The sequence below is a fragment of the Rhinolophus ferrumequinum genome, chromosome 28, assembly GCF_004115265.2.
Source record: "Rhinolophus ferrumequinum isolate MPI-CBG mRhiFer1 chromosome 28, mRhiFer1_v1.p, whole genome shotgun sequence".
In the NCBI taxonomy this organism is placed as follows: domain Eukaryota; kingdom Metazoa; phylum Chordata; class Mammalia; order Chiroptera; family Rhinolophidae; genus Rhinolophus; species Rhinolophus ferrumequinum.
The window spans coordinates 9,948,403-9,974,284 of record NC_046311.1 but is presented as its reverse complement, the minus strand read 5'-3'; the positions used below and the strand labels follow the sequence as shown (position 1 = coordinate 9,974,284).

The 25,882-nt window shown below is 49.8% G+C and overlaps 1 protein-coding gene and 1 long non-coding RNA gene across 4 annotated transcripts in view; one reads left to right on the top strand and one right to left on the bottom strand.

Moving 5' to 3' along the window:
• Nucleotides 1-4,456: 4,456 nt before the first annotated feature.
• NR2F2 (nuclear receptor subfamily 2 group F member 2) lies at nt 4,457-17,227 on the bottom strand. Of its 3 annotated transcripts, none has more exons than XM_033100029.1 (3): nt 16,818-17,227; nt 8,599-9,126; nt 4,457-5,920 (listed from the first exon to the last, which is right to left on the bottom strand). In XM_033100029.1, exons 1-3 carry the CDS (start codon nt 16,858-16,860, stop codon nt 5,646-5,648), a joined length of 846 nt encoding a protein of 281 aa, XP_032955920.1. In that variant the 5' UTR covers nt 16,861-17,227; the 3' UTR covers nt 4,457-5,645. The 3 variants fall into 3 exon arrangements, with proteins under 3 accessions (XP_032955920.1, XP_032955919.1, XP_032955921.1); XM_033100028.1 differs by lacking the exon at nt 16,818-17,227 and adding an exon at nt 10,728-11,820; XM_033100030.1 differs by lacking the exon at nt 16,818-17,227 and adding an exon at nt 9,369-10,065.
• Nucleotides 15,949-25,882, top strand: part of LOC117018817 (uncharacterized) — a 79,132-nt gene continuing 69,198 nt past the window's right edge. Inside the window, exon 1 of the long non-coding RNA XR_004422332.1 lies at nt 15,949-16,175. This is a non-coding gene — a long non-coding RNA (uncharacterized LOC117018817). The remainder of the gene's footprint in view (nt 16,176-25,882) is intronic.

The window sequence follows — 25,882 nt, the reverse complement described above, 5'->3', positions numbered from 1 at the left end:
CTTTTCCTCTCGGAAGCCTGCGCCACCTCATTTCCCATCAGTAATCCCAATAAAATTAACGTCGTGGCTGCAATTGAAAAGAGGAGGGCCCGCGACACTCCTGAAATAACACACTCTCCCCCAGCAAAAGGTAAAAACCAAAACGGCCCTTTGTTCAGCTAATTAACGAAGGCCCAACTCCGAAAGCAGATGTGTTTGCTTAGCTAATCACAAGCATGTTTCTTTCAAGGAACGTCATTTCGAGGGGGCCTACCCCCCAGGCCCTCTCTGCCTCAGGGGTGTCTCACCCCAGACTAAATCTCGAGGCTGAACCCAGGCAGCCCATCTCTCACACCTTTCTCCCCCTCAGCGCTACCCCATTAGGCACCTCGGCACTCGCCCCAACGCCAGGCCTGCAAGACGCAAGGGAAGAAAAAAAAAATAAAAGTTTTAATGACACAGATGCCATATTAAATGAGGCAGTTTTACAATTCACTTTGAATAGGACGCTAACTTATTACAAGTGTGTTATCAGAAGGACGATAAGATTTATAACTCCAAGAGTCAGCTTTTCGCCTTAATGACAATGGATGTGAAAGGGAGGAAATCTGTTCTCTATTTGAGACGAGAGTCCCTTCCCTGTTTTCGGGCATTTACAGATGCGTCCAGGGGAGCAGATACCAGGCCCCTTTGTGTCTCCTTAGGAAAAATTCTCCCCTTTCTCTTTGGTTATCAAACCAGGTCTCCTTGCTGGGTTAGCACCTCGCTCAGCTTCTGAGCCTGAGCTTGGGAGAGGAAAAAAGAGAGAGAAGGAGATAGAAGTGGGGATGGAAATGGAGGTGGCGGGAAGCGGCTCTCAGGCCTGTGGTTCACGCAGCAAAACTATTTCCCCGTCTTTCTTTGCCATACAAAAGATGGCTTTCCCCTAAACCAACACAGTAAGCAAACTTTAAAAAACTGGGGTCCTATTACAAACCAACGCCCAGCACTAACTGCTTTAAAATTACTGCATAATTAGATTTAGTTGAATTTCACCATTAATTAGGCAGCCGCACTGCAGGGAGCCTTTGAAATCTGAGAAAATGGGAAAAATCATCTGAAGCACGTTTTTTAAACCCAACTTCAATAAATCTTGATGAGGCCCGGAATTCAGAGAGTACCTCGCTTCCCTCCCAGGCGGCTGAGGGTAGGGGTCTCCAGGCCCGAGCTGAGGCTGGAATTGGATGGATGGGGCAACTGCCTCATCCGCTGAGAGTTCGGTCTCTGCAGAGGCCCTCGGAAGACCCTCTCTGGGAGGCCAGGTCTCTCCCACGGCCGGCCTCGCCCTCTCTCAAAGCGATTAGAGAACGGGGACCCTCCGCTAAGAGCGCGCTCCTGCCAGGGGCGCCGTCCACGCGGGTTCACACTTCTCTAGGGCCTGCGACCACCCGCTTGGAGCTGACCCTCAGCCTCTGCGCGCCCCCAGCCAGCCCTCCGCCCGGAAAGCCACCGTCACTACAACTTTGACCTGCAAGCAGCAAGTTCTGCTCACGTCCGGCGGGGTCCGCAGCCGGGCCCCCACCCCCAGCTCGGCCCGCGCAAAGCCCCGCGCAGCCCCTGCATTAATGAGCTCGAGAAGCCACCGAGGTCTGCACACACTGGCCTCCCCTCCTCCTCCCCCTATAGCATTAAAACACTTAAGATCGTTGGAGGATCCAGACTTTCGCTTTTCCTACTATGATGCTTGTTGAGAGGAGAGGCATGAAATAAACTCTCCTGCTTATTGGGGGCGGGGGGCTGGGGGCGAAAAGAGCAGGGGACCCTGCATGACCACTATTTCCCCTACGAATTCTGCTGCTTTAATTACAGAATCACCGAGGACCGCACTCCTCGGCCAACGCGAGTTTAAAAGAGTGCTTTCCGCCTGCAGATGGAATGGCCTTTAGCCGCCCCCCCACCACCACCACCTTTTTTTTTTTTTTTTTTTTTTTTCCTTCTGTTTGGGAACCAATGTGTTTCCTATTACCCGGCCCTGCCGTGCCTGGCAGCCCGGCGCTCGCGGAGCGATGGGAGACGCCATGTTGGCTCAGCTCATAGCACCAAGTCAAAAGCGAGCTTCGAGGCAGAGTTTCACACGCTCCGGCTCCCCCTGACCGCCCCCCGCCCCCGCCCCCCGCCTGCCGCCGCCGATCGCACAGCCCCGGCGTGCAGCTCCGCGCGCCCGGCACCCCGGACTTTCCGGGGGCGCGGGCGGAATTCCGCCGTGCGTAAGTGGGGGGTGGGGGGTGGGGGCGGGGGCGGGGGGGGCAGGCGCTTTCCCGCGGCTGCTGCCAAGTCCAGGCCCCCGGCCCCGCTGCCGCCGGATGCTACCCCGGCCGTGTCCGCGGAACCGGCCCCGGACGCCGCCCGCTAACTTTGCGCCCCGGCCCCTGGCGGCCCGGCCCAGGCAGAGCTCCCGGTGGAAAGGCCGAGGCTGGGCGACCGCGCGCCGAGCGATCCGGCTGGAATCCCCCCCGCTCAGCCGTCCCCCCACGTTTGTTTGAAAGTGGCGAGAAGCAGCGATCGCCCCCCTCTCTCTCGGACTATTGTTGCCTTTCGCGTCTAACTGGGTTCTCTCACACCCCCGAGCGCCGAGAGGAGGAGGGGGAGCGGGGTTGGGAAAAGAAATAAAGCGAGCTCAGATCAGATGGGGGAAAAAAAAAAACAGCAAGGAAAAAGAGACACTTAAAGGGAAAGAGTCGCCATGTTTAGCAGCTTTTTTTTTTTTTTTTTTTAAAGATCTCGTCAATTTCACACAGAACGCACTCGCTGGGTCCCAGCCCTCGTCTTTTTTCCAATTCAGTCGCAGCAAAGATCTTTTGTTCTAACTCAGCGTGAAAAGAAAAACTTTCTTTAAATGCAATAAACTTAAACCAAGCTCAAGACTCTAAACAGATCCTCCTCCGGCCACTCTAAACGTATACACGGGGTTTTGTTTTAACCGTTTGAAAAATTGGGGTTCCTGTTTTTCTCCCTCGCAGACCCCAAGCTGACTGCTGAAACTTAGTGAGATTCCCAACGTCTAGAACACATGCTTAAAGCATAATAAAACAGGGACTGTCTTTTGCTTTGAAAATCATAAATTATAATTTAATGCCAATAATAATTTACAACAAATGGCTGTTTACAATAAACTAACACAAAACAAAGAAGGAAAAGGGCCTGTGTTTTACTTATTAGAGAAACTTCACACACTCACATGGATAGCACTTGCAAGAGGAGAAAATAAACAACCTACAAAACCTCCATCTAAAGGTCAGCGATATCCTGTGGTAAGAACACACTTATATTTGTGTATGTATACGTCTACAGAAAGAAGCTCAGGGTCAGATGGAGAACTGCTCAAATGCACAAATCAGACAGATTTTTCTCGTCTACAGGTATTGACTGGAACTGAGTACCAAAGTTTGATACGCTTTACAAAATGACCCCTTTTCTTTCACCCACCCCTTTTAAAATTAAACCACACAACATAGTGAAATATGGGGAGGAGGGTGGTGGAAAGCCTCAATAGGAACCAAACTGCACGCTCCCACGAACTGAGCTTTCTCCAAACCAGGAAAAGAGAATGAGGGGAGGGAAAAAAAAGAAAGACTCCACAACAAAATAGTTCCTATTTCCAAGTCAGCATACCCTGTAAAGTTTCCTTCCTTCTTTCTCTCTTTCTCTCTCTCCTTTTTCTTAATTTGGCTTCTAAGGACAAAGGATCCCAAGAGCAGTACAGATTGTATCTACACAATCTGAAATGTCAAAATGTCGATGTGTTTTTATGTACATAACTCCAATGGAAAAGATTCTCTTGACCTGTGGTCATGCTTTCACAGAATGAACGTAAGGGGGGGAGGGGACAGTCAGACCAACTGCGGGTTATATATACATTAAAAACAGACCCTTCAGCGCTGGAAGCTGTATCACTGAATTTGAAATCTCTCAACAACCACGCTAGATGAGAACCACAGAATATTAAAAAAAAAAATCACACCTACTTCAGGAAAAACTCATTGCAAACAACTGCCCTCTATTTACAATACCGTGATTAGCTTCCTTGAACCGTCTTCTACATAACTGTCAGAAATGTACAAAACACTTTTTTCTGATCATAAAATAGATACTGATCTCAAGATTTCTAATACTTTCACAATACCTTCCCTAAGCAGGCACTTAAGTGTGACAAATATAAGGGCCTTTTTTTTTTTCCTGGAAAATCCATTTTTAATTAAAAAGAGGATTAGGTGAATGGGGGTGGTTTACTATATCAGTATGGCACTTCCTAAACCATAGATAAACCATTAACTTCAGCTTCCCCCACACACACACCCAAATTAAGCAGACAAATACACTAGTCCACCTTTGAACAAACTGACTGAGGATCAAAAACAAATGGACCTCCCAGCCCCGCTCAGCAAGAGCTCACAGGGGCCCTTCATAGAAATACAGTGAGTGGGGACAGCCAAACAGGTTTCAGATATCAAATAATATTTTAATTTCTGAATACTTTCAATTTTCCTTGGAATATAACACACAAAGACTCGACCAAACAGTTCAGTTATTATAACTTTTACAGTATACAGAAATGTTGCACTTAAAAAAAAAACCTTCAGTTTTTTTTAAAACACAAACTGTAAACTCTAAGATACTGAATCAATCACATTACCTATAAGTGCCAACAGTGTTATTTTGTCATGCTGATTTCAATGGTATTTTTTAAAAAGGGACAATATCAACAATTATAATACAAAGGGTTTGCAAATATACAAACAGATATAGGATTTTCATAACAATTCAAGAACTAAGCGGGACCCAATTCAAATTACAAAAGTTCACTTTTTATTCAAAACCTCAGCGTGTGTCTTGGACACATTCCTTGGCTGCCAATAAATTCCACAGTTCATTCTCTTTCTTAAAATATTTTTTAAAAAGCTAGGTTTGTCATGGTGTCTTTTTGGGGGGCAGGTAGGGGGAGTTAAGTGTTGTAATGTGGTTCCTCCAGTTCTCAAATTAGAGAGCTCAACTTCACCTAAATTTTTTGGTCACCACTTGTAAGTGCGTTTCCATCATCTGTGAGTTGCCTTCTAAAGTTTTATGTCTTCCTATGATATTTTCATGGACTCAGTTTTAATTCTTGCAGAACATATATTTTAAGGATACACAGTTTTTAAGAAGCCAAGATTATATCAAAACTTATTAAAGAACCACAGAATAAACTGGTTTGGAACCAGGAAAGTACAAAAAAGAACAGCTAGAGGTACATAGACACAGGACAATTAATAATTTGGAAAAAAAAAAAGACTTACTTTCTCCATTCTGCTAATTTTCTCCCAATCTCCTTAAATGCACTTTTAGCAATATTTTTCAAAAATTTACCAAAAAAAGAAAAAAGACTAATTTCCTTTTTATACAAAAATGATAAGTAGCAAGTTGTTCTGACCGACACAGGAGTTTTTTTTTTAATGCATTCTGTAAAAGTTCATTTGACAGTCTTTTAATTTTTTTGAAATTCACAGTCCATTAAATTCTTCCCCTCTCTTCTTTTAGCAAACTTGTAACATCCTTTTACATCCTTCCTTACAGAAGGAATTTAAGCAAACAAACCAGTCTTTTGCCTTTTCTTTCTCTCTGTTTCGCTCCCCCTTCTTATTTTGATTTATTTATTGAATTGCCATATACGGCCAGTTAAAACTACTCCCGGATAGTAACATATCCCGGATGAGGGTTTCGATGGGGGTTTTACCTACCAAACGGACGAAAAACAATTGCTCTATGACTGAGGAGGAGACGGTGCGGAGGGAAGGGAGACGAAGCAAAAGCTTTCCGAATCGCGTTGGCTGGTTGGGGTACTGGCTCCTAACGTATTCTTCCAAAGCACACTGGGACTTTTCCTGCAAGCTTTCCACATGGGCTACATCAGAGAGACCACAGGCATCTGGAAGAAAGTTTAAAAAAAGAGAGAGGGAGAGAGAGAGAGAGAGAAAGAGAGAGAGGGAGAGAGGGAGAGGAAGAAGAATTTAGTCATCAGATTAAGAGGTTTGAAATGGGTCACATGAAGTGTGTGTACAGTGCTGTCCAACTGCCCCGACCAGGGTTGGAGCAAATGCCTATGTACTCAGAACTTGGGGGGTGGGGGCGGGGAGAGCATGAAATGGTCCTGGGCTATTTGCTTAAAAATAAAACACAGCTCAGTACGCTGCATGCTGTCACCGTCCCAATCCTCAGGCTTGGTCACTGGGAGGCCCAAGCAAAGTGCATTGGGTGAAATCTGGCCCAAGTCAGTAAACAGAGAGACAAACAGATGAAACCCAAACTGCCAGCACCCCTCCCCTTCCTCTTCTGTAAATAATAGTTAGGCTTATAATTATATAGTGTGTGTGTGTTGGGGGGGGGCAGCAACCTGGCTCAGCCCCGAGTAATGGCGTCCACGACCCAGCTTCAGATTCTCCCCAAAGAGGGCGACTCATTTTTCTCCAGTCTTTGAAACTGATTTAAGTGGCCCTTTAAAACTGATCTTGTCAGTTTAGCCTATTGAAGGGCAGCCATGCAAACTGTGATCTCTCTGTTCATTTGAGCTGTTTCTTTCCCCCCTTTTCTTCTCTCTCCCTCTTTCTCCTTACCACCCCTCCCCGTATTTTTTTTTTTTAAAAAACCCAGGGCCCTCCAAGAAGGATTCCCCTCCCCGTTATCTTCAGGAAAACACTTTTTCGGATACGTGAAAAGACAATGCGTGCCTTTGAAATGAGGCGCGTCTCAGGGAAGATGGTGCAGGTTGTGAGCTGACCTTTCGGGGCTCCCCACATAAGACATGCATACTGTGAACCTCAAAACACGTCCTCGAAAACAGCCGCTGCCACCGCCACCCCAAGGACCAGAACACATGGGATCCTCTCTGGGACTCTCTGCATGGCTACAGGCTGTCTAGGTGTGAACGATCAGGAATGGACAGATCTGTTTGCACAGGACTCCTTCCCTCTGCATCGGCCTCTGAATCAGATAACAGGGACCTTTATCTCTTTGGGGGGTGATTTGCATTCTCCACATAGGCCTCTACATTTTGCAAATAGTAAGAAATTAAAGTGTTACGACAGTACTAGGCATCTTTCCTTGAAAGACCAAGGGTAAGGCTAAGAGCTAATATCAATGATATCAAGAAATTAACAGCCAACCCCATCAGCTGGGATGGTAGGCTGGGTCGTGGGGTCGTGGGGCTGAAGGTGGCTGTGGGGTAGGGGATACCCTGCTCGTACATTTGCATCAGGCAAACGTTCCAGCTATGACAGGTCCCCCGAGAAAAATCATCCAGATTCTAGCCTCTGCATACAGCTCCAGACACTGCCCTTTAATTGATTACCCAAGGACTTCTGAGGGCAGACTTTGGGGTGGCTGCGTGGGGGTTTTCGGGAAAAGGCACCAGTGTATCAAAGACAGTGGGTTAAGGGCTCAGAACCTGCAATAGATTCAGCGAATGACTTGGGTCCCCAGATTTCCTTCGAACAATAAGGAAGAGATTGTGGACTTTTTGTCTGCCACATGAACTACAAAGCTCTCTCCTAGTGTCCTGATTTCAAGCTGGAAAAAACAAACAAACAAAAAACAGTGGGTGACTAGGTTGCAAGCCCCACCACTGTCCAAATGGTCGTAATGCTGAATTAGGAAGCTGAGAGGGGACTCTCAGCTGTGACAAAGGGATCAGCTGACAACTTCGAACAAGAAGGTGGGGGTGGGGGTGGGGGTGATTTCCACCCACCTGGGCTAGGCTGCACGCGCAGGCTGGAGGCAGCCAAAAGGCTCAGGTGTGGCCCAGAGTGGAAAGCCAAACACCTTCAAAACTCATTTGGTCTCAAGAGTTAATTAATATTAGATCTATTACCCACACAGGTTAAACTACATGCAAACTAATTAGATTTCATAATACAGACAATGATGGTTTTATATCTCCGGCAACATTCATATCCAACCCAAGTTGGCAGACACTTTGGGTTGTTTGAAAATTGCCTTAAGTGTTTGCCTGGGCAGGAGAAGCAAGAGGCCAGAGTCTTCACCCCCTGCAGACATGCTGAAGAGTTATGATGCCCCTTTCTTCCTCTTGCCCCTTCCGGGCGGTCTGCATTGTCTTAATGAGAATAGGATTTGGAAAACTGGTGCCCGTCAGGTTGGACGTGCCTGGGGCCCCAACTCCTACTGGGCTAACAGGCAAACTCTGCCCCTGCACGATGATGCCAGTCCGGCCCAGGGCATCTCCCAGAGGCTCAGCCAGGGTGGCAGACAGAACCATGGGGCAGAGAAGATTCCACAGGCTTAGCGGGCCCAGAGGGCCTGGGCTGAGGGAGGTTAGCAGGGGGATGCATCCCAGCCTGGCAGGAGGGGGCAGGCCCGAGAGGCATCCCCGTGGCCCATCTGAGAGTCTGTGTGGCGCATCACAGCCTTCCTGTCCTCTCCCCGACAGGCCTGGTGGGGCCCAGCGCTATGCAAAGTTCTCACTCCAAGTTGCACTCAACAGTTTGGCCTCTCAGTGGGGAGCTTGGGCTGGCTCTGGGGACTCCCAAGTTTTCTGGGCCCTAACTCCGGGCTGGGAGCCCTTGGGCGGGAGGTGGCAGGGCTCCTTCCTACCTGAGGTGAACAGGACTATGGCCTTGAGGCAGCTGTACTCAGCGGAGTCAACGTGCAGCGCCTTGAGCTTCTCCACTTGCTCTTGGAAGATCCGTATGTGGTCCATAAAAGCGACCACCCGGTCGGCGGACATGGGCGAGGCGTGTAGGCCGGCGGCGGCCAGGAGCGGGGCGACGTGGAGGGGCATGGAGCACTGCGCTGCGTTCAGCACGAACAGCTCGCTCCAGGTGAGGCGAAGCAGGGCCACCTGGTCGGTGATCTGCAGGTCAGGGAAGAAGGGGATGTTGCGGGCCCACTCGACGGCGCTGAACAGCATCCGCGCGGCCAGTTCGCAAATGTTCTCGATGCCCATGATGTTGTTCGGCTGCATGCACTGGCTGCCGAAGCGCGACGTGGGGTAGGGCTCGGCGCGCAGCAACAGGGAAATATATCCGGACAGGTACGAGTGGCAGTTGAGGGGGTCCCCGTTGGTCAGCGCAAACTGCCCGTGGGTCGGCTGGGTGGGCGGCATCCTGCCTCTCTGTACCGCTGTAGGGAGGAAAGGAGACGGTGCGACGTTAGTGGCCAGCCTTGGTCCCCAGCGCCCCTGGCAGGGCCTGCCCCAGCCCCACCCCCACCTGACCCAGACCCTGCGCCTAGAAAGGACGGGCCTGCCGGCCCCTCCAACAGGCGTGCCAGGCCGCACAGCTCTGGGAGTCGCCGGGAGCCCGGCAGCACTCCTCTCCCACCACCACCCAGGCCAGCTCTGGCAGCCACAGCGGCACACTTGCCTCCGAGGCCCGCTCGGGGCTGGGTCGCCGAGGACCCAGAATTGGCCACTTTGCCTCGGGGTCCCCGGCACGGTGGGTGGGAGGTAGCATTCTGGGGACATCTTTCTTCTTTACTGCTAAACAGCTGATATTTCTTATTGATTGGAGGAGAGGGAGCGGGAGGGGCGAGTCTGGGGAGGAGGAGGGAGAGACGCTTTTGCAAAAGACACAGGGCTCACCCCAGACGGCCTGAGGCCGCCCCAGAACGGCTCTCCCCCAAACCCCGCAGTCCCAGCCCCAGCCGGGCGGGGACTCGGTGAGAGACGAGCAGAGAGCCGAGGTCTGGCGGCAGCGTAATCAGTGCTCGGAGAAAGGGAGACGGAGGGAGAGGGCGGAGAGAGGCCGGCCGCAGCGAGAGGAAGCCGGGGAGAGGCGGGGAGCAAGCGGCCGGCGCAGCCCGCGCAGGGCCCGGGAGGGCCGGGGAGAGCCGAGGAGGCTCGGGCCGGGGCTGTTATCTGACGCCGGACCGGGAGATCCGCTCTCCCAGAAACACAAAGAAACCCCGGAGATCGCTCGCCCCAGCCCGGAGCCCGCGCCCGGAGCCCAGCGCGCCATTGGCCGAGCCCGGCTCGCCGCACTCGGCGAAATTTTCTATCACAAAGACCCAACTCGCGCAGAGCGAAAGCAGCCGCCGAGGGCCCTCGCCCACCCTTTCCCTACTCCCTATCGCGCTCTCCTCCTTTCAAAAGTGAAAGGAAAAAGGAAAATAGAGGATTTTTTTTTTTTTAGCAGAATGTTAATCCACGGAGGGTCACATGAGCGGGGCCCGGGCGGCAGCGTTAATACGGCGAAGTGCATAAAATTGCCATTTGTAATTTGAACCTCCTGTACAAAAGTACAATCTCAGGTTGTGTGTGTTTTTTTTTTTGAGAGGGTGGGGGCTGGGGAGAGGGGTGGGGAGGAGGGACATATGTTGAACATGCAGGAAAAACCAGGAGAGAGAGAGAGAGAGAGAGAGAGAGAGAGAGAGAGAGAGAGAGAGAGAGAGAGAGAGAAGTAAACCAGGCTTTAAAACAACAACAGCAGCAACCACCACCCCGTCCTTTGCAGAAAGGCGAACTCGAATGAACTCGCAGTCCACGCAAAGAGCAGGAAAACGGCCCAAAGAGAGAGTGGAGGAGGAGATCAGTCGGCCAAAGCATGCGGATCTGGGGGGTCTGGGCTCCAGTGCAGAACTGGCTTCTAGTATAGAACCCCTTCGAGCTGCAGGGGAAGAGAGGAGCTTGGGGGCTCCAGCGTCCTTACCCAGAGCAGGCTAGCCAAACGCACCCAGGGCCCCGGGACCCCAGGCGAGGAGGGGGACAAATGAGAGGCCGATACCTTCCCGTCTCATGCCCACTTTGAGGCACTTTTTGAGGCGGCAGTACTGGCACTGGTTGCGGTGGTGCTGGTCGATGGGACAGTTCCGGTTGGCGCGGCACGTGTAGCTCAGGTTCCTCCGCACGCTGCGCTTGAAGAAGCTCTTGCAGCCCTCGCACGTGAACTGGCCATAGTGCTTGCCGCTCGACTTGTCCCCGCACACCACACACTCGATATGCTGCTGCTGTTGCTGTTTGTCGCCGCCCGGGCCGCCAGGGCCGCCCTGGCCGCCGGCCGCCGTCTGGGCCGGCGTGCTGGCCGGGCCCCCTTGGCCCGGCGTCTGTGGCGTGTGCGGGGCGCCGGGCGGCGGGCCCGGCACGGGCGGCGCCTGCGAGGCCTGGCTGCCCTGCGAGCCGGGCACCTCGTCCTGGGGGTCGCGCCACGTGCTGACTACCATTGCCATATCTATGGGGGCCGCGTCCGGACTTCCTGCTCCCGGGTCGCGGGCTCCGGCGCGCCGCCTTTTGTGTGCGCGCGGGTGCGGGAGGGCGCGGGAGGGCGCCCCAGGGGCTCGGAGGGGGGGCTGGTTGGTTGAGGTTGGTTAGTTTTTCCTTTTTTGTTTCTGCTTTTGCAAAGTTTTGTCGATGGCTTGTCTGGCCCGGTGTGTTTGTTTTGTTTGTGTCCCTCGGCTCAGCTTGGTTGGTTTCGGGGGGCTTTCCGCCGGGAGGGGAGGGGACGGGGCCGGGGGAGAGCGAGTGGGAGCAGAACGTGGAGAGAGAGGGAGGGGAGGGAGAGCTGCAAGTCGATTGTCTGGCTTCAAGACAGAAGTAGGAGGAAAAAAAAAAAAATCTCTCCGAAGACCTCGCTCGCTCTCACTCGCTCCCTCCCTCTCTCGCTCACGCTGTCGCTCTCAGAGCTGCGGTGCCGGAGAGTCGGAGCAGCAGGAGGAAAAGGAGGACAGGCGACTGTCCGGGGGCCAAGTCCAGGGCAGCCCACAGTCAGCCATTCAGGAAAGCCATCGCAATCGGGAGGACTAGCAGAGCGGAGGCGCCGGTCGCGGGCGCGCCCGGAGGGCCGGGCAGGCCGGGGCGGAGGCCGGCGGCCCGCGGAGTGGCCGGAGCGCTGCCCGGGTCCGGGGGAATCAGCATCAAAGTGGTCCGCGTCGGGCGCTGCGCGGCGTCGTCCTGGCGCTGGGCCGCCGCCGCCGCCCGCCTGCGCCGGATGGAGGCCGCTCGCCGCTCCCTGCGGGCCGCCGGAGCCGCCGGAGCCGCCGCCGAAGCCGCCGGGTCGGGCCCGGAGCCGCCGGGTCTAGCGCCGCCGCCGCCGCTGAAGCCGCTGCTGCCGCTGCTGCCGCCGCCGGAGCCGCTGCTGCTGCTGCTGCCGCCGCCGCCTCACACACATAGGGAAAGAGTCAACTCGCCGGCGGCGCGGGAGAAATGATAAAAGAGAGAGAGGAGGGCAGATCACCACCTAGAAGCACATCCTTCGTGCGCAGAGCGGGGAGAAAAAGACGGAGAGAAAGAATGAAAGAGGGGGAAAAAAGGCAGCACGGCACCCAGAGAAAGGAGGCAACTCGGGGAGAGGAGGAGGAGGAGGAGAAAACACACACGCGCGCACGCACACACACACCGCGGAGAGAAAAGAACAGAGAATCAAAGTGATCAAATATGCTAAAAAGGGGGGCGCGGGAGGGAATGCGATTTATAGGCGCCGGGGCTGGCAGAAGTGGCTTCTCCGCGATCAGCTCACTGAGCTCTCTATATAGTGAACTTTGACACGACTGCTGCAACTTAGCGCACGTTGCCATGGCGACGGCGCGCCTTATAAGGCAGCAGCCGGGGTTGGCCTGGCCAGGCGCGCGCGCGCCGCCCCCTCGCCGTCATTGGCCGGAGCGCGGCGGCCCCGCCATGGCGGCCGCGGGCTCAGCTCGGTCCTAGCGCGAGCGGCGTAGCGGCCGCGGCGCGGGGCGCGCGGGGGGCGCAGGGGGAGGGGAGGGGGGCGGCCGCGCCCCCGCCGCCCCCGAGCGGGGGATGGGTTCGGGCCAGGCCGGGGCGCGCGGCCCCCGCGCTCTCCGCGCCCGGCACCCCGCACCCGAGGTTTCCGCCCCGGCGGGGAGAGGAGCGCGGCGCGCACACACAACGCCTCTTAAAGGCTCCGCGAAAGGCTTTGGATGGAATCGAGGACTTCGCCTCTCGCAACTTGGCGATGCCACGAAATCCGCCGCTCGCGCACCACCCGGGACTCCCGGCGCACGATGCCAGAGAAAGAGCAAAGTTGCCTGGTTTCTTTGCAGAGGGGTAGTGGGTGGGGGTGGGAAGGTGCCGCGACCCGAGCTGGCAGGCATTTTCCAAACGCAAGATTTGGCCAAACCCGGGTGACGGTAGACCCTTTTCTCAGTCAACTCTTATCACTTGCTTGCTTTGGTGACTTTTTTTTTTTCCAAGAGGAAAAGAGCCATTCTGTCTTTTCCTTTGTAGGGTTAACATTTCACAGGTATGTGGCCTGACATTTTAATTGCTCAAATAAAGCATCTCGGATGCTGAGAAGCAGAAATAGACTTCAACTCATTGTCATGACGCTATTAAAATCAATTTTCCTCAACTTTAGCCTCTTTCGTTGGTTTTGGCGAACTCTCCAGCCAACGTCCTGCCACGCAGCCAGTCGTGGTGACAGGGGAAAAGAGCGACCTGCCCGCTGACGGACAAGCAGAGGCAGCCCCTCTGAACACACATGTAAGCGCACACGTATCACAGGCTCGTTCGTCAATGTACACAGACAAAGACTTCAGCCACTATGCTTCTGGGTCATACAACAGTTGAGCACGGACTTGCTTGCTCCTCAAGTTTCTTTAAAGTATTCATATGGCCATGAAAACACACCCAGAGGTCCTGCCCTAAATTGGGAATAAGACCAGTCCAACTCACAAGAACCTCACACCAGCCATATTCTATGTCAAGAGAGCCAGTGCAATAAGACCAACTCCATAGCCTCTGCCATTCTGCTCAATGGGCTAGAATCATCTGGAAGGTTGTGTCTCTGAATTCCAGGGCATTGGGTTTTAAACATCAAACATCTAGAACTGCACCCCAGAAGGCACTCTGTTCCAATGCACTAAACTTTCTCTTTGGTTAGGACAAGTTAGTGGATTATGAGTATTCCATATTCACAGAAGAAAACTGTGACTCCATCATACACATTTTGCACCAAGAAAAAAAAAACTGTACACTGGTAAGCCAACTAGGTTTATGAACAATTACACAATATTTTACAAAAGATACGGTGAGCTGCAGAAAACATGAACACATAGAAATGGTAATTAACGACCCGAGGAAAGCATCTTTGATAGTTCAAAAAACCGAGACGACGGATTTTTAAAAGAAAATAAACCGTACATAAAACTGTCACGTGCAGATTGCATTTTGCATTCACTATCCCTTACAGACACAGGCAGAATACAAAGGTAGGGACCAAGTGGCGAGGTAGGCAGATAGGGAATAGATTTTAGGGAAGGAAAAATCCTCTTTCCGCTTCATTTCTGAAACCTTAGCTCTCACCCTTTCTCCTCTGAAATCACATATTTCACAAAAGCTGCAGGTGTTAGGATTATTTGAAGGTTGTTAAAACACACACACACACACACACACCCTATAGTGGACACTGAGCTATCATAAGCCTGGTGAGTAAAGCAATTGCCACAGAGCGAAGCCAGGCTGAGAATTTCAGGTTGATTAGAGACTCAGTATAACTTTCTCCTAAAGAGAACAAGAAGGATGGAAAAGAAATTATTTCAGGGAAGGTTTTCTCCCCCCCACCTTTCAATCTCCATAATTCGAGAAATTGACTAATTTTACAAATGTCAGTAGATTAGGGGCAAACTCAGCAGAGTTGTGGTGGGGCTGGGGTTGAAACAGGAAATCTGGTGGGTATTCCCTTCTCAATGTAACAGAAGACAGAATAATTGGTTATAGGGGAATCTTTATCTTGCCTGGTTGTACAGACACTTCCATGGCAAGATCACACTTTACAAACATAGAGTGGGGAAAATTTTGAGGAGGAAGAGTTTTCCCAGTCTACTTAGAGACCTTCGGAGTTTGATGAGCTCAGATTTAAAATGAAGAATTTCCCAGCCATCTCCAACACGACTGGAGCCGGCTAAGCACACAACCACAAAGCTGCCATGAAGTCAGAAGTGTTTCACTCTGTATTAAAAACTGTCCATCTACCCATATGTATCAATATATAACTATATACATACAGATGTATATATATAGCAGTTAATGTTACTGCATAGGACTGCAGACTGAGAAGAAAAAGGGAACAAGTTTAAAATGTCTTTTTTAGAGATGCCCGTTTCCCCTGAACAGCTCTAAGACTGAGTGATAAATATCAATATATTGTTACTGTTCAAAAAAAAGAAAAAAAAAAAGAATCCCAATCCAGTCTTTTATTGCAGATGTAAATTGATTTTAATGAGAGGAATGGCAAGCTTTAATTTGGCTGGAGAAAGTTAGAAGAACATTTGTCTTACTCTGGGAATGAAAAGAAAATCTGCCCAGGAATATTACATATATATATATATATATATATATATATATATATATATATATATAAAATTTACAGAAAGCGAGCTGACGGTTGTGATTCTCCACAGATTAAATCACGATATGAACACAGACCCCACCAAATGCCGAGTGTAACTCTGAACTCAGTAGAAACCAGTTCTGTCCACCAGGATTCATTCAATTCCTCCTTTCCCTCCATCCAGTCCGTGTGTGTTTTTCTCTCCCACCCCACTGGAGCTCCATGAATAGGAAAAGGGGCTGCCATTGTGTGCCTCTCAAGTTCCAAGTCAATGCAATTTTTAACCACTGGCTTGTGGTACTTTGAAAATCACCAGGGGCTGTCAGAGTTGGGTCCTCTGAAAAATTTACAGTGCTAAATCAGAGCATATGCTGGGAGGGAAAAAATTGCTTAAGATTGGAGCAAGTACAGTATCTGTCTGCCCCCTAGTGTAAGAGTCCTCGCTGCCTAAAATTCAACTTTAAAAGAAAAGAAGCTCTTAAAGGGAAACGACTTGAGGTTCACGTAGGCACAGGAGAAGGAAACTTCTGTACATTTTAATCTGAATAATTCTCCAGGATTTAAAATTAATTGGCTCTGGCTTGGTCGGACCGGACCTGGGTCTCACCACCTCTAGAGTTTCCCGAGTCACTGGCGGAGAGGTGATGATTTTTTTTTCCCCCCTGAACTGGGTTTATGTGCGTCCCCCTCACCCCCTCCTCTTTTTTTTCTTTCTCTGTCTCTGTCGTCTCTCTCGCTGGCTTTTTAAAAATGAGGAACCATTCCCTGAACGTTCTGGACAGAGCCCAGAATTGCTTCTTAAAGTCAGCCCGACGCGGTTGCAATAGACAGCCAAAAGGTACACGTTTGCCTGAAACCCGCACGCCAGCTCCATCACCCCGCCCGACGGTGAGTACCCTTCTCGTTGCGGTTCCCCTTGTAGCTTAACCGAGCTCTCGCCTCCCCGAGCCGCGGCCGAGGGCGCCGGGCACAGCTTGCCTCCCTCCCTGCCTGGCTGGCTGTCAGTTGCACAAGGTTGCAAAATGCAGCTCAGTGGCAGATCGAACAGTAAATTCTGATACTTAGCGCGAGCCTAGCAGCTCCTTCGCTAGAAAACCGAGTCGTCTGTTGCTTGGAAAAACACGCTTAGAGGACTGGTTTGCAGTTTGCTCTATCGGAGGCGATGAGTTTGAGCAGACAGGACGAGCAGAGAGGGGAGGCACCGCAGTCTTTACGCTTTGGTTTAATCATATTTTGGCAGCTTTGCAATTGTATTTTCCCCACTCTCCTCCCTCCTTTCACACACATGTAATAAAATATGGCAATGCATTGAATTGACTGTACCCCCTTCCACGAACCCCTTAAACCACAGTCCTAGGCATTTCATACACGATAGCAATCCGGTTTTTTGAAAAACCCCAAGTCACCCCCAACCCCACAGAGCACAAGGAGGAAAGTGAGAAAGGGGAGAGAGAGAGAGAGAGAGAGAGAGAGAGAGAGAGAGAGAGAGAGAGAGAGAGAGAGAGAAATAAATACTGTAAGTAAACATACCAAAACCATATTTGCTTTGTTCAAGGTCCCAAATTGCTTGCATCTTCCTTCTAAACTGGAATAACTCTCCTTTAGTTTGGCGGGTGAAATAAGCGCTTTGTTGGACCCCTGAAAAGATGTGTCTTTGATAATTAAAGAGACTCTCTTCCTCGGTGTTTATCTAAGCGATTGTGCAAACTGATAAAAAGTAGGCACCAAAGGAGAGGAGGGAAGGAGAGGAAAGATCTTCCACCTTAAGGAAATGCTTCCCCATGTATCAGGCGCTCTCAGCCTTGGAAAACCCTGCACACTAACTTTAGACAGAGGAGGTTTCAGGGAGCTTGTACATAGCTGCTGAGGAATGCAAGCCTCGCCTTTAAGAAAAAAACCCCCAAACCGTAGGTAGGAGATGTCTGGAGTGATCCTCGTCTCTCATCTCATTCCTTACAAGGAAGAGTGCGTTGTTACACCTTGTTTGGGGCTGGAAAGACGAGACTTTAAAAACACCCGTCCAATTGAAAAAAATCTCCCAACTTAATGAGTTTAGTCGGAGGCTGGAGCAAACGGCTCAGCCTCAGCAGAAAACTGCCAACAACTCTAGGCGATATTGCAAAGCAAGACGACCGGAGGCACAGCCAAATTCCACTGTTTGGGGTCGAGAGGGACGGAGGCTAACCTAAAGCAAGTTGGAAAAAAACAGAGGTGGGAGAGGAGGGGGAAAAGCAGCAGTCTTGCAGACTGGCCCCCCTCGCCCTGGATCAAAGATAGAACTTGAAATAGGAGGGCTGCGTTTTTTCCTAGGAATCCGTTGGAATCCTCATTTTCTACTTTTAACTCAAGTTCCCCCAAGTGATTTTTTTCTCTTCCCTGTAGATTCGTGCCCCCCTTTCCCCAGTCCCCATTCTAGAGCTTTCCTGAAGAGGGAACCTATTTCTTTGGGGGGAGGGGTTCCCCATTTCTTGTGTTCAGATAATGGATGCTTAATTCACCCCTCCTTGCCTCCACCCCCCCCCAAAAAAAATGAATAAAGGAAGCAGGAATACAATAACTAGAGAAAATGAGAATAAAGTATGCTGCCTTTCGCAGTTTAATACAGTTTTAACTAATGGATTTTTGTTTTGTTTTGTTTTAAGAGAAGAATAATGGGGAAACACGGATCTTTTATTTTAGGAAACTGTTATGGTAAGATGTATGTCAGACTTGACAAATGGAACTAGAGCTCTTGGCTGCTTCTTGTCCTCTGTCTTAAACAGGAATTAAGTTAAACACAGCGCTGAATGTTAATTACATGTTTACTGGCTAATGAAAATTACAAATGGTTTTGCCACCTCAAACAATGATGAAAAGTCTGAAGACACTGTAATTATATACTTTGAGGGAAATAACTCAGAATATTGATCATAAGACGTGTAAATCTTTTTTTAACTATTCATTAATACCATAAATATGGGCTACAGAAGTTTTTTCTTGCGGTTTGTCTCATCAGTTATACCGAATGGATGGATGGTGAGGCTCCTCCGGGAGGGGGCCACTGGGGTAACTCGGGGGGTGCCCCCTCCTTTCCTGTCCCCGCCTCCTTTAACCCCAGCCCAGAAGGTCGAGGGGCAGTTGAACAGGGGGCTGGGCTCGGGGCAGGTGAAGGTGATCACAGCCCAGCCTCTCCTCTGCCCTTCCTCTCCCTCCTCCCTTCCCTGCCAGGTCTGATGGATGACCGCCTTCGTCAGCCTGGGCGCCTGTCGGATAACCTGGCGTGCGGGTTTCTAATGCAGGACAACTCACTGCAACCCGGCGATGCTGCCCTGACAACTTCAGTTTCCTCCTGCAGAGGTGGCTAGGGCAGTTCATTGCAAACAGAAGAAGAAGAAGGGAAAAAAAAAAAAACTTGAGGGTGGAGGTGGTTCCTGGATGAGGTGGCTCAGGCGGCGGAACCACCGCCGGTGTCCCTGGGTTTGGGACTAGAGAAATATTTTCTGGTTTTGTTTTCACTTCGGCCTGAATGGTGGCTCCGCACCCTATGGCAGGCACTCCGTTCTCGGGGGTCAAAGGTGAGGGCTGCACTAACCCCAAAAGGCTGGTCTGGCCTGGCGCGAAGGCCGAGGCCCGGACGAGTGGGGGTTGTCAGCCACACACCCGGGCGCTTCCGAGGGGGTGCCTGTGAAACCCGCACTGGGGGCACCGCTCCGAGAGCGGGTTTTAAGTGCAATATTGAGGATTCTTAAAAAGTGCCCTAGGCTTTTTCCCTGAGAATTCCCAAGGCGCTGGTCTTTGTCTTAGAAGGAATGGAGTGTCTGAATGGTGTGAAAGGGACAGAGAGGGTCGCTTCAAATCGATTTTACTTGTCCTTTCTGTCTTTTCGGATCAACGCCCTTCAATGGGCATAGAGGTGCTCTTTCAACCAAAAACTTGTGCTACATTTTCTGCCTGTATTGGTGCTAAATAACAATGAGTACTGGGCAGATTTTTTTTCTTTGCTCTCCAAAGCAAGAAAGCACCCTAATTAAATTGTTTTATAAGGACAGTCAAGACGGACCAATTAAGTATGCATTAGTATAAAGATATAGTCTGCAGATAAGGCGGTTTAGAAACTCATGTATGAGACAAAGGAGAGGGCAGTAGCGTCAGGCAGGGTGCGTGGGCCCCGCGAGGTCGCTCACTTTCTTCCCCGGGCCCCGGGGGAATTGCAGAGGCCCGGGCCCCAGGTGAGAGGGACAGGCCCGGTAACAGGTGGGCGATAGCGTCCCGGGCCGAAGAAGCTCAGGGGCCTGAGCTACATTCTCCTACTCGGACAACGTAGCCGTCCCAGGTGGAGGGTCCCGCAGGAGGTGGCGAGTGCGTGCGGAGGCCCGCTCTGGGTCGGGCCTTTGCTTGGGGTCTAGGTGCAGCGCGAGGCCCTGAGATAAGGGGAGGCCAGCAGGGCCGGGGGACACGGACACTGCCACTGTCGCGGCCGCAGCCTTCTGGCAGCCAAGATCTGGGTAGGATCCTTCCAGCACCTCCAAGCTAAGAGCTTTTTCGCTTCTAAGGAAACGGGAGCTCCTCGGTGAGGAAAGTAAAGTTGCCACCCGACGCCATCTGGCCCAGGGACGTCGAGGCCCAGCTGCAGAAATGGGGGGATGACCGAGGGCTGGAGAAAAGGTAGCGAGGAGAGCGGATCAGGGTTGGGGGAAGCAGCGCGGGGCTTCTCCACTCGGTCTCCGCCCTCTGAGGTGTGGGCGGGCGGAGTGCATCTGGCCCGAAGGCCACGACCCCCAGAGCAGGGCCTGGGCCTCCCCGCGTCGCAGCGCAGGGCTGTGATAGGTGGGTCCCTGGCCGCGGGGGCGAGAGCGCAGCGCGCTGCAGCACGAAGGGCGCGCGGGGCGCACAGGGCGCCCTGGGTCGGGGGCGGGCTGGGGGGAGTAGGGGCGAGAATTAGAGCCTGGAGAGGTGGCTGAATGTCAAAAGTAAAAAGGTTGAAAAGCCAATTTTCCAGGCGCGCTTTCGCCCCCCTTTGCTGGTTGCAGAGGCCGTAAATCAGCGGCCGGCGGCGAGGGCGGGAGGAGCCCCCTCGGCGGCCCGGCGCGGCCCCGCCCGGACCGTGCGAACCTCCCGGTGGGCCCCGAATCGATCCGAAGCCTAGCTGAGGATGTCACCGCACTAAATATTTACTGATCACACACAAATAGCAGGGCTCGAACGATTTTCCTCTGTGCGGAGCGCGCAGAGACAAGGGTAAATCATTTTATTAGTGTGGATAAAGCCCAGAGCACACTCCGCGCTGGAGTGTTTTAAGATGTGTCTTCAACGGGATGAAAAGAGTTAGGGAAATCGATACCGAGTGATTAGAAGCCCCCGGGGTGACGAAGGGGGCCAGGGCTTTCAGGGATTTGGAGAGGCTGAGAGGGGGGAGTGAGCCTCGAGGGGGGCGGCCCGACCACCGCCAGGGAGCTCCCGGGCGCAGGCCCTCGTCCCTCCCTCCTCGACGGGGCGCATGAAGCGGCAGGGCATCCGCCACCGACCGGCTGCGTGGGGACGCATGAGGGCTGCGAGGGCAGCGGCGGGGCCGAGGGATGGGGAGCCACGGGCTCCATGCTTCGAGTGCAGTGGCCAGGTGGCCACTGGAGTGGATCGCAGGCCCGGCGCGGGGACCCAGGCAGGTTCCCCCTCGGCGCGCTCTCTCCAGGCAGCCTCTTGGAGCAAAGGTGTGGCCCAAACGCGTTGCATTTCTCCGCGGGGCCGCAGCATCCCCGAACTTTCTCCTAGACAGATCTCTGTCCCTCACCTCCCTGCATGTCTCTGAAGAGGATGCAGCGGCCCAGCCTGGCAGCTGTTTCTCCCTCCCGCCCATCAGTGTCCAGAGCGGCCGCGGGGTGGCGGAACCCGCTGAGGACCGCAGGGCGAGTGGATTCCAGGTTCCGGGCTCCAGGGTAGGTGGGAGGAAGTCTGAGGCCGAGGAAGAAGGCAGGGGCCGGGGGACACACAGCAACGAGGCTCCCAGGCCGTCTCCGTTCTCTCCAGGGTGGGAAACCAGCTTTGGGGGGGATCAAAGCCACCCTCCAGCAATGGCAGTCGGTCTGGGGCCCCAAGGCGGGGTGCAGGAACCTGAAAAGGTGTAAAGGCTGCAGGGTTTGCAGAAGTTAGCAAGGCTTTGGGGGGAGTTTGCTGGGAAGGGGGGAGACGAACACCTTCTCCCCGAACCCAGGCAGCAAAATCCTGGGGCTTTTGCATATCTGGAGGCGGGAGCCTCGCTGGCTACTGTGCACCAACCTTGAGGTTTCAAACAGCTGCAAAGAATCAGGGAGGCACTAATTTTTTTGGGGGGGGGGGCGCAAGGTGAGGAAGTGGGAAAATCTTTTTCGTTTCTTCTTCCTTTTCCCACTCCTGAGTTTTCCCTAAAAATCTGCTCTTCCTGGAGAAACTGATAGCTTGATTGATTATTTATTTATTTATTTAATTTATTTCTCCCCTAATTGCTCGATCTTCTCGGCAGCTGGAGGAATTCAGTTCAGGCTACCGTATCTGGCTCCTCGGTGCAACAGGACGTATAACTGCTGATCCAATTAATCGTTTTCCAGAAGGGAGATTTTTTTTTTTTTTAATGGATTTTCCCAGTGGTTTGGAGCGAGCTGTTCAGGTGTGAGGTGATTGGTGCCTCGAATTCCATCCCTGGTAATCTTCTAATTCCTGCGATGGAGCTGGGACATCGCTGCCCTGGGGGCTATCAGGAACCAAACCTCCATTAACCCTTCTTGGTCTTGGCCAGCGAAGGTTAACTACGCTAATATACCAAAGGGGTTGTAGAAAGAAAAAGAAAAAGGAAAAAAGGAAAAAAAGAAAAAAAGGAATAAAAAAGGAAGGAAGGAAGAAAAGAAGGAAAGAAGAAGGGAGGGTAGGAGGGAGGGAAATCCCTTCTAGCTGCAAGGATTTTAGCGTTCTCGGCCCTTCTCTCCTCCTCTCCCACCCCCACCCTTCCTGTGACAACCTTCTCATCCATCAAGGCAGCTCACGTCTTGGAGATGGACTTTGGGGAATAAGAAAACATAATGTAGAGAAATATTTTCTTCCATCTAACTGACCATCCAGTTCACTTAAACAATATTTCTCACATGTGTACAACAATAGATTATTGTGCGTGTGTGGGGGGGAGGGGTTAAAAGAAAAACCCAAACCCAGTACATATTTTACCTCCTTTCACTTAAGCTAATTTAGAATCTTGTCAGCAGCCAAATTATAGCCATAAAATCTGGATAAGATTAGGATATATTCTGCTGGCTTCCACCCTGGTGGCATTTAAATGCGTAGTTATGTAATAGTTATGTGTGTTACGTACGTGTATAAGGTGACTGCACTTGGGCGTGTGTATATTCTTCTGGTGTTAGAAGTCCCATGATGGATTAAAGGTCCATATACCAGGCACTAGATAGAGGCTGTCACTCATGTGTACATGCGGGGGGGGGGTCTCGATGAGCCCCTTGGAGCCATCGCTATTGTTGAAATACAAGCTGAAACAACTTAGCAATGGTAAAGCCACTGTACCTTGCAGAGTCATGGAAAGTAGGAATAGAAAGTCATTCAAAGTAAGAATGTCAATTTTCAGTGTGGTAGCTTTGGCAGGGCATTTAAATGAAAGATGACCATCTTTTGCCTGATATATTGATTTAAAAATTCAACAATATGCTACTCTGTGTATTTTACTTTTCAATGAGTTGAAGACTGTAAAGAAAATAGGCTTTAGCTAAAGATGATAAGGAGCTTGTTGATCATTTAACCAAGTCAGATGTGGGCTATCCATGCTTTTAATATTCTATTGCAAGGCTACTCCTGCTGAGAAAGTTCTAAAATGACATCTGAAGCCATGGGGCCATCAGTTCTTATTTAGAAGTGGACAGAGTGAGGAAAGATCGTCTGATTCTGTGTTTTTCTCTTTCTCAAGAACCTGGTAATGAGATCTTTAAAATGACAATTCATTTTTGATACGTCCAGAAAAGCATTAATCAAATGGTATCAAATGTCAGCCATTTAAATGTGAAGGTGTTAGTAAGGCAAATATCCAGAGAAATTAATACTGTTAATTACTTGCATCCATGTACTTAAAGAAAACACAAACAGAACAAAAAAGGGGATTTACCTGCTTTAATTTCCTTCAACCACAGATTCAAGGTGAATTTCAGGAGAAAAATAATTTAAGGACTATATTGGTTTTTAGAAGGCGGAAAAACCCAGTTTATGTTGATAAAGCATATGATTAGAGAAATAAGTAGAAGGACAAAGACAGACACGCTGCCATACTAGAGAAAACTTAGGTGTGACTTTAGAAAATATGACTAATTATTTAATTACCAACTGCATTTCTCCTCTTAAAAGGCTGACTTCTTGAAATGTTGAAGGTACACATTAAAAATAAAAGAGTTATGTGCAAAATTAAGAGTAGGCTGTTGAACATAATATTCAGCTTCTTGACCAAAGGAAGTGTCTGCTTGAGAGTTTACAAAGTGTAACCTTTAAATAAAATTTATATATTTATTAATTTTAAACACAGGATAGAGAAAGGTACTTTTCCTATTTGTCCATTACAATTTATAATACATTAATCAACCTTATCAAAGAGATTACGAGGTGCCTGACTGAGGCAAATTGATTGAGATGATATCACTTCAAATAGTTTAAAGCAAAAGTGAAAACGTAAAAGGCAGGGAATACTGACTTCTGTGAAAACTGTCACATTAGGTATTTCTTGACAGGACCACATCATATCACATGTCAGGAAGAAGAAGTTAAAATTAGGCAGCCTTTTTCTCTGCAGAAAGTAGATTAATAACTTATTTATTGATTCCCAAAGTTATGTTGCAAATTTTTATTTGCATATACTTTTGTTGCTCTATTATCAAGAAATTAGAAAAGCTAGCTTTGTGAAATTTGAACAGGGAGAGAGGGGTGGTTTAAAAAGATTTTTTTTTCTTAGTCTCCTCTGACTTACACTTATTTAGTCATTGATTTTTCATATGATTTTGGTTCCTTTAATGGCTTTTAAAATGATATCCTACTTTGCTGAAATCTACATTGTCTATAAATTAAAAACAAATTCAAAGGCATCAGATCTTTTTCAGAAAGTGTACTTGTCCAGTTATTGAAGAGTCACTATTTAAATTTCCCAGGTTCTGTTAAAAACAAGCATACACATAAACACCTCAATGTATTCTTCTTTCCCAGCAACTCTTTAAAATTGCAACTGGCTTGGCTGTGGATGGATATCTTTATATAGGAGCTTTTAACCCTGTCTTTTTTCTTTTTTTTTTACCGTTTACCCTGTCTTTTATGCTTAAGAACTTTAAAAAGCACTAGCTAATATGCAAGAATTATTCACCCCCCTTTAAAAACCAGTGAATAAAAATTCTACTCACAGAAAAGCGGTGTGATGTTTACTCTAAAGTTACAGGAACATATAAAGTTTTCTTAATAAACTAGAAGAAACTCTACCCTAGATAAACTTAAATAGGGCAGCTGTTGGGTATGGTTTATATCCGTATCCTTCTGCCTCTTGGCTTTGGCGTTACGGTATCTGGGATTTTGTCTTCACACACTGTCTATTGTTAACAGAGTGGATTTTTGAGATTAAAAACTATTTTCAGATCGTCTTGCCTTTATACCTTAATGCATTATTAAATTGAAAAACAACCTTTATTTCTGGGTTCAAATTTGTATGTCCAGGCAATGATGAGGTGAGGTTCTCTACACCCAAACCAGAAAAGCAAAAGCAAAAACATTACATAGATAGGCTAAAGAGGTTTCAAAAACAAAACAAAACAAAACAAAAAAAACCCCTTAAGATTCAGTGTATTGAAAATATAGGCACATTTTTGTTTTTGTTTTCAAAGTGGAGAAGGTTTTTTCCATCTTAATTCCCTACCAAGATGGGACACTTCAGTTTTACATATAAATTTTGAATCTTAAGCAAGTTTTGACAACGTATCATCACAGGCTTTTTGAAGTGAAGGAAGATTTGAAAAACAAGCCTCCAAAATGAAAGTCACAGTAAAGTGACAGGGCACGATGGCATGCCTCAGTTTTTAGAGATGTTACAAAAGTTTTACTTTAAAAATTACAATAGCATGCTGTTTTCACTGAGTGCAAAATGGGATGATAATAGGAGAAAAAAAGAAGAAAAATATGTTGTCCCACTCTTCCGCGAGTAAAAACCCAAACCACCACAACAAACACCAAACCAAGCCCCAATCGTAAGCCCCTTACCACTGTAGGGAAAGTTTCTGGGTAACTATGGGTCATGCCAAGGCTGCCAGTTGGGCTACTTGTCAAACGCTGGCAGACGGTGGTCAGACTGTAGTCAGCAGCCTGGGGAAGCAGGCCGACTCTCACAGCTTGACTGCTGAACACCTACCCAACTGGGGAAAAGCCTTGGGAAGCAAGTGTTGGAAGTTCACCTCTCCTTTCCAAAGGAGGTTTTCAGAGGCCAGGCAGTGAGAGCTGATATAACCAATTTTATTATTTTCGAAGGCGTTCCTAACTTTTATGATCCCCCCCCCTTCCTTTACTATCTATCTTTGTGCCTCTAGGGCCAGTGAAAGAACAGGGCAGATTCTAGATTGCTTTTC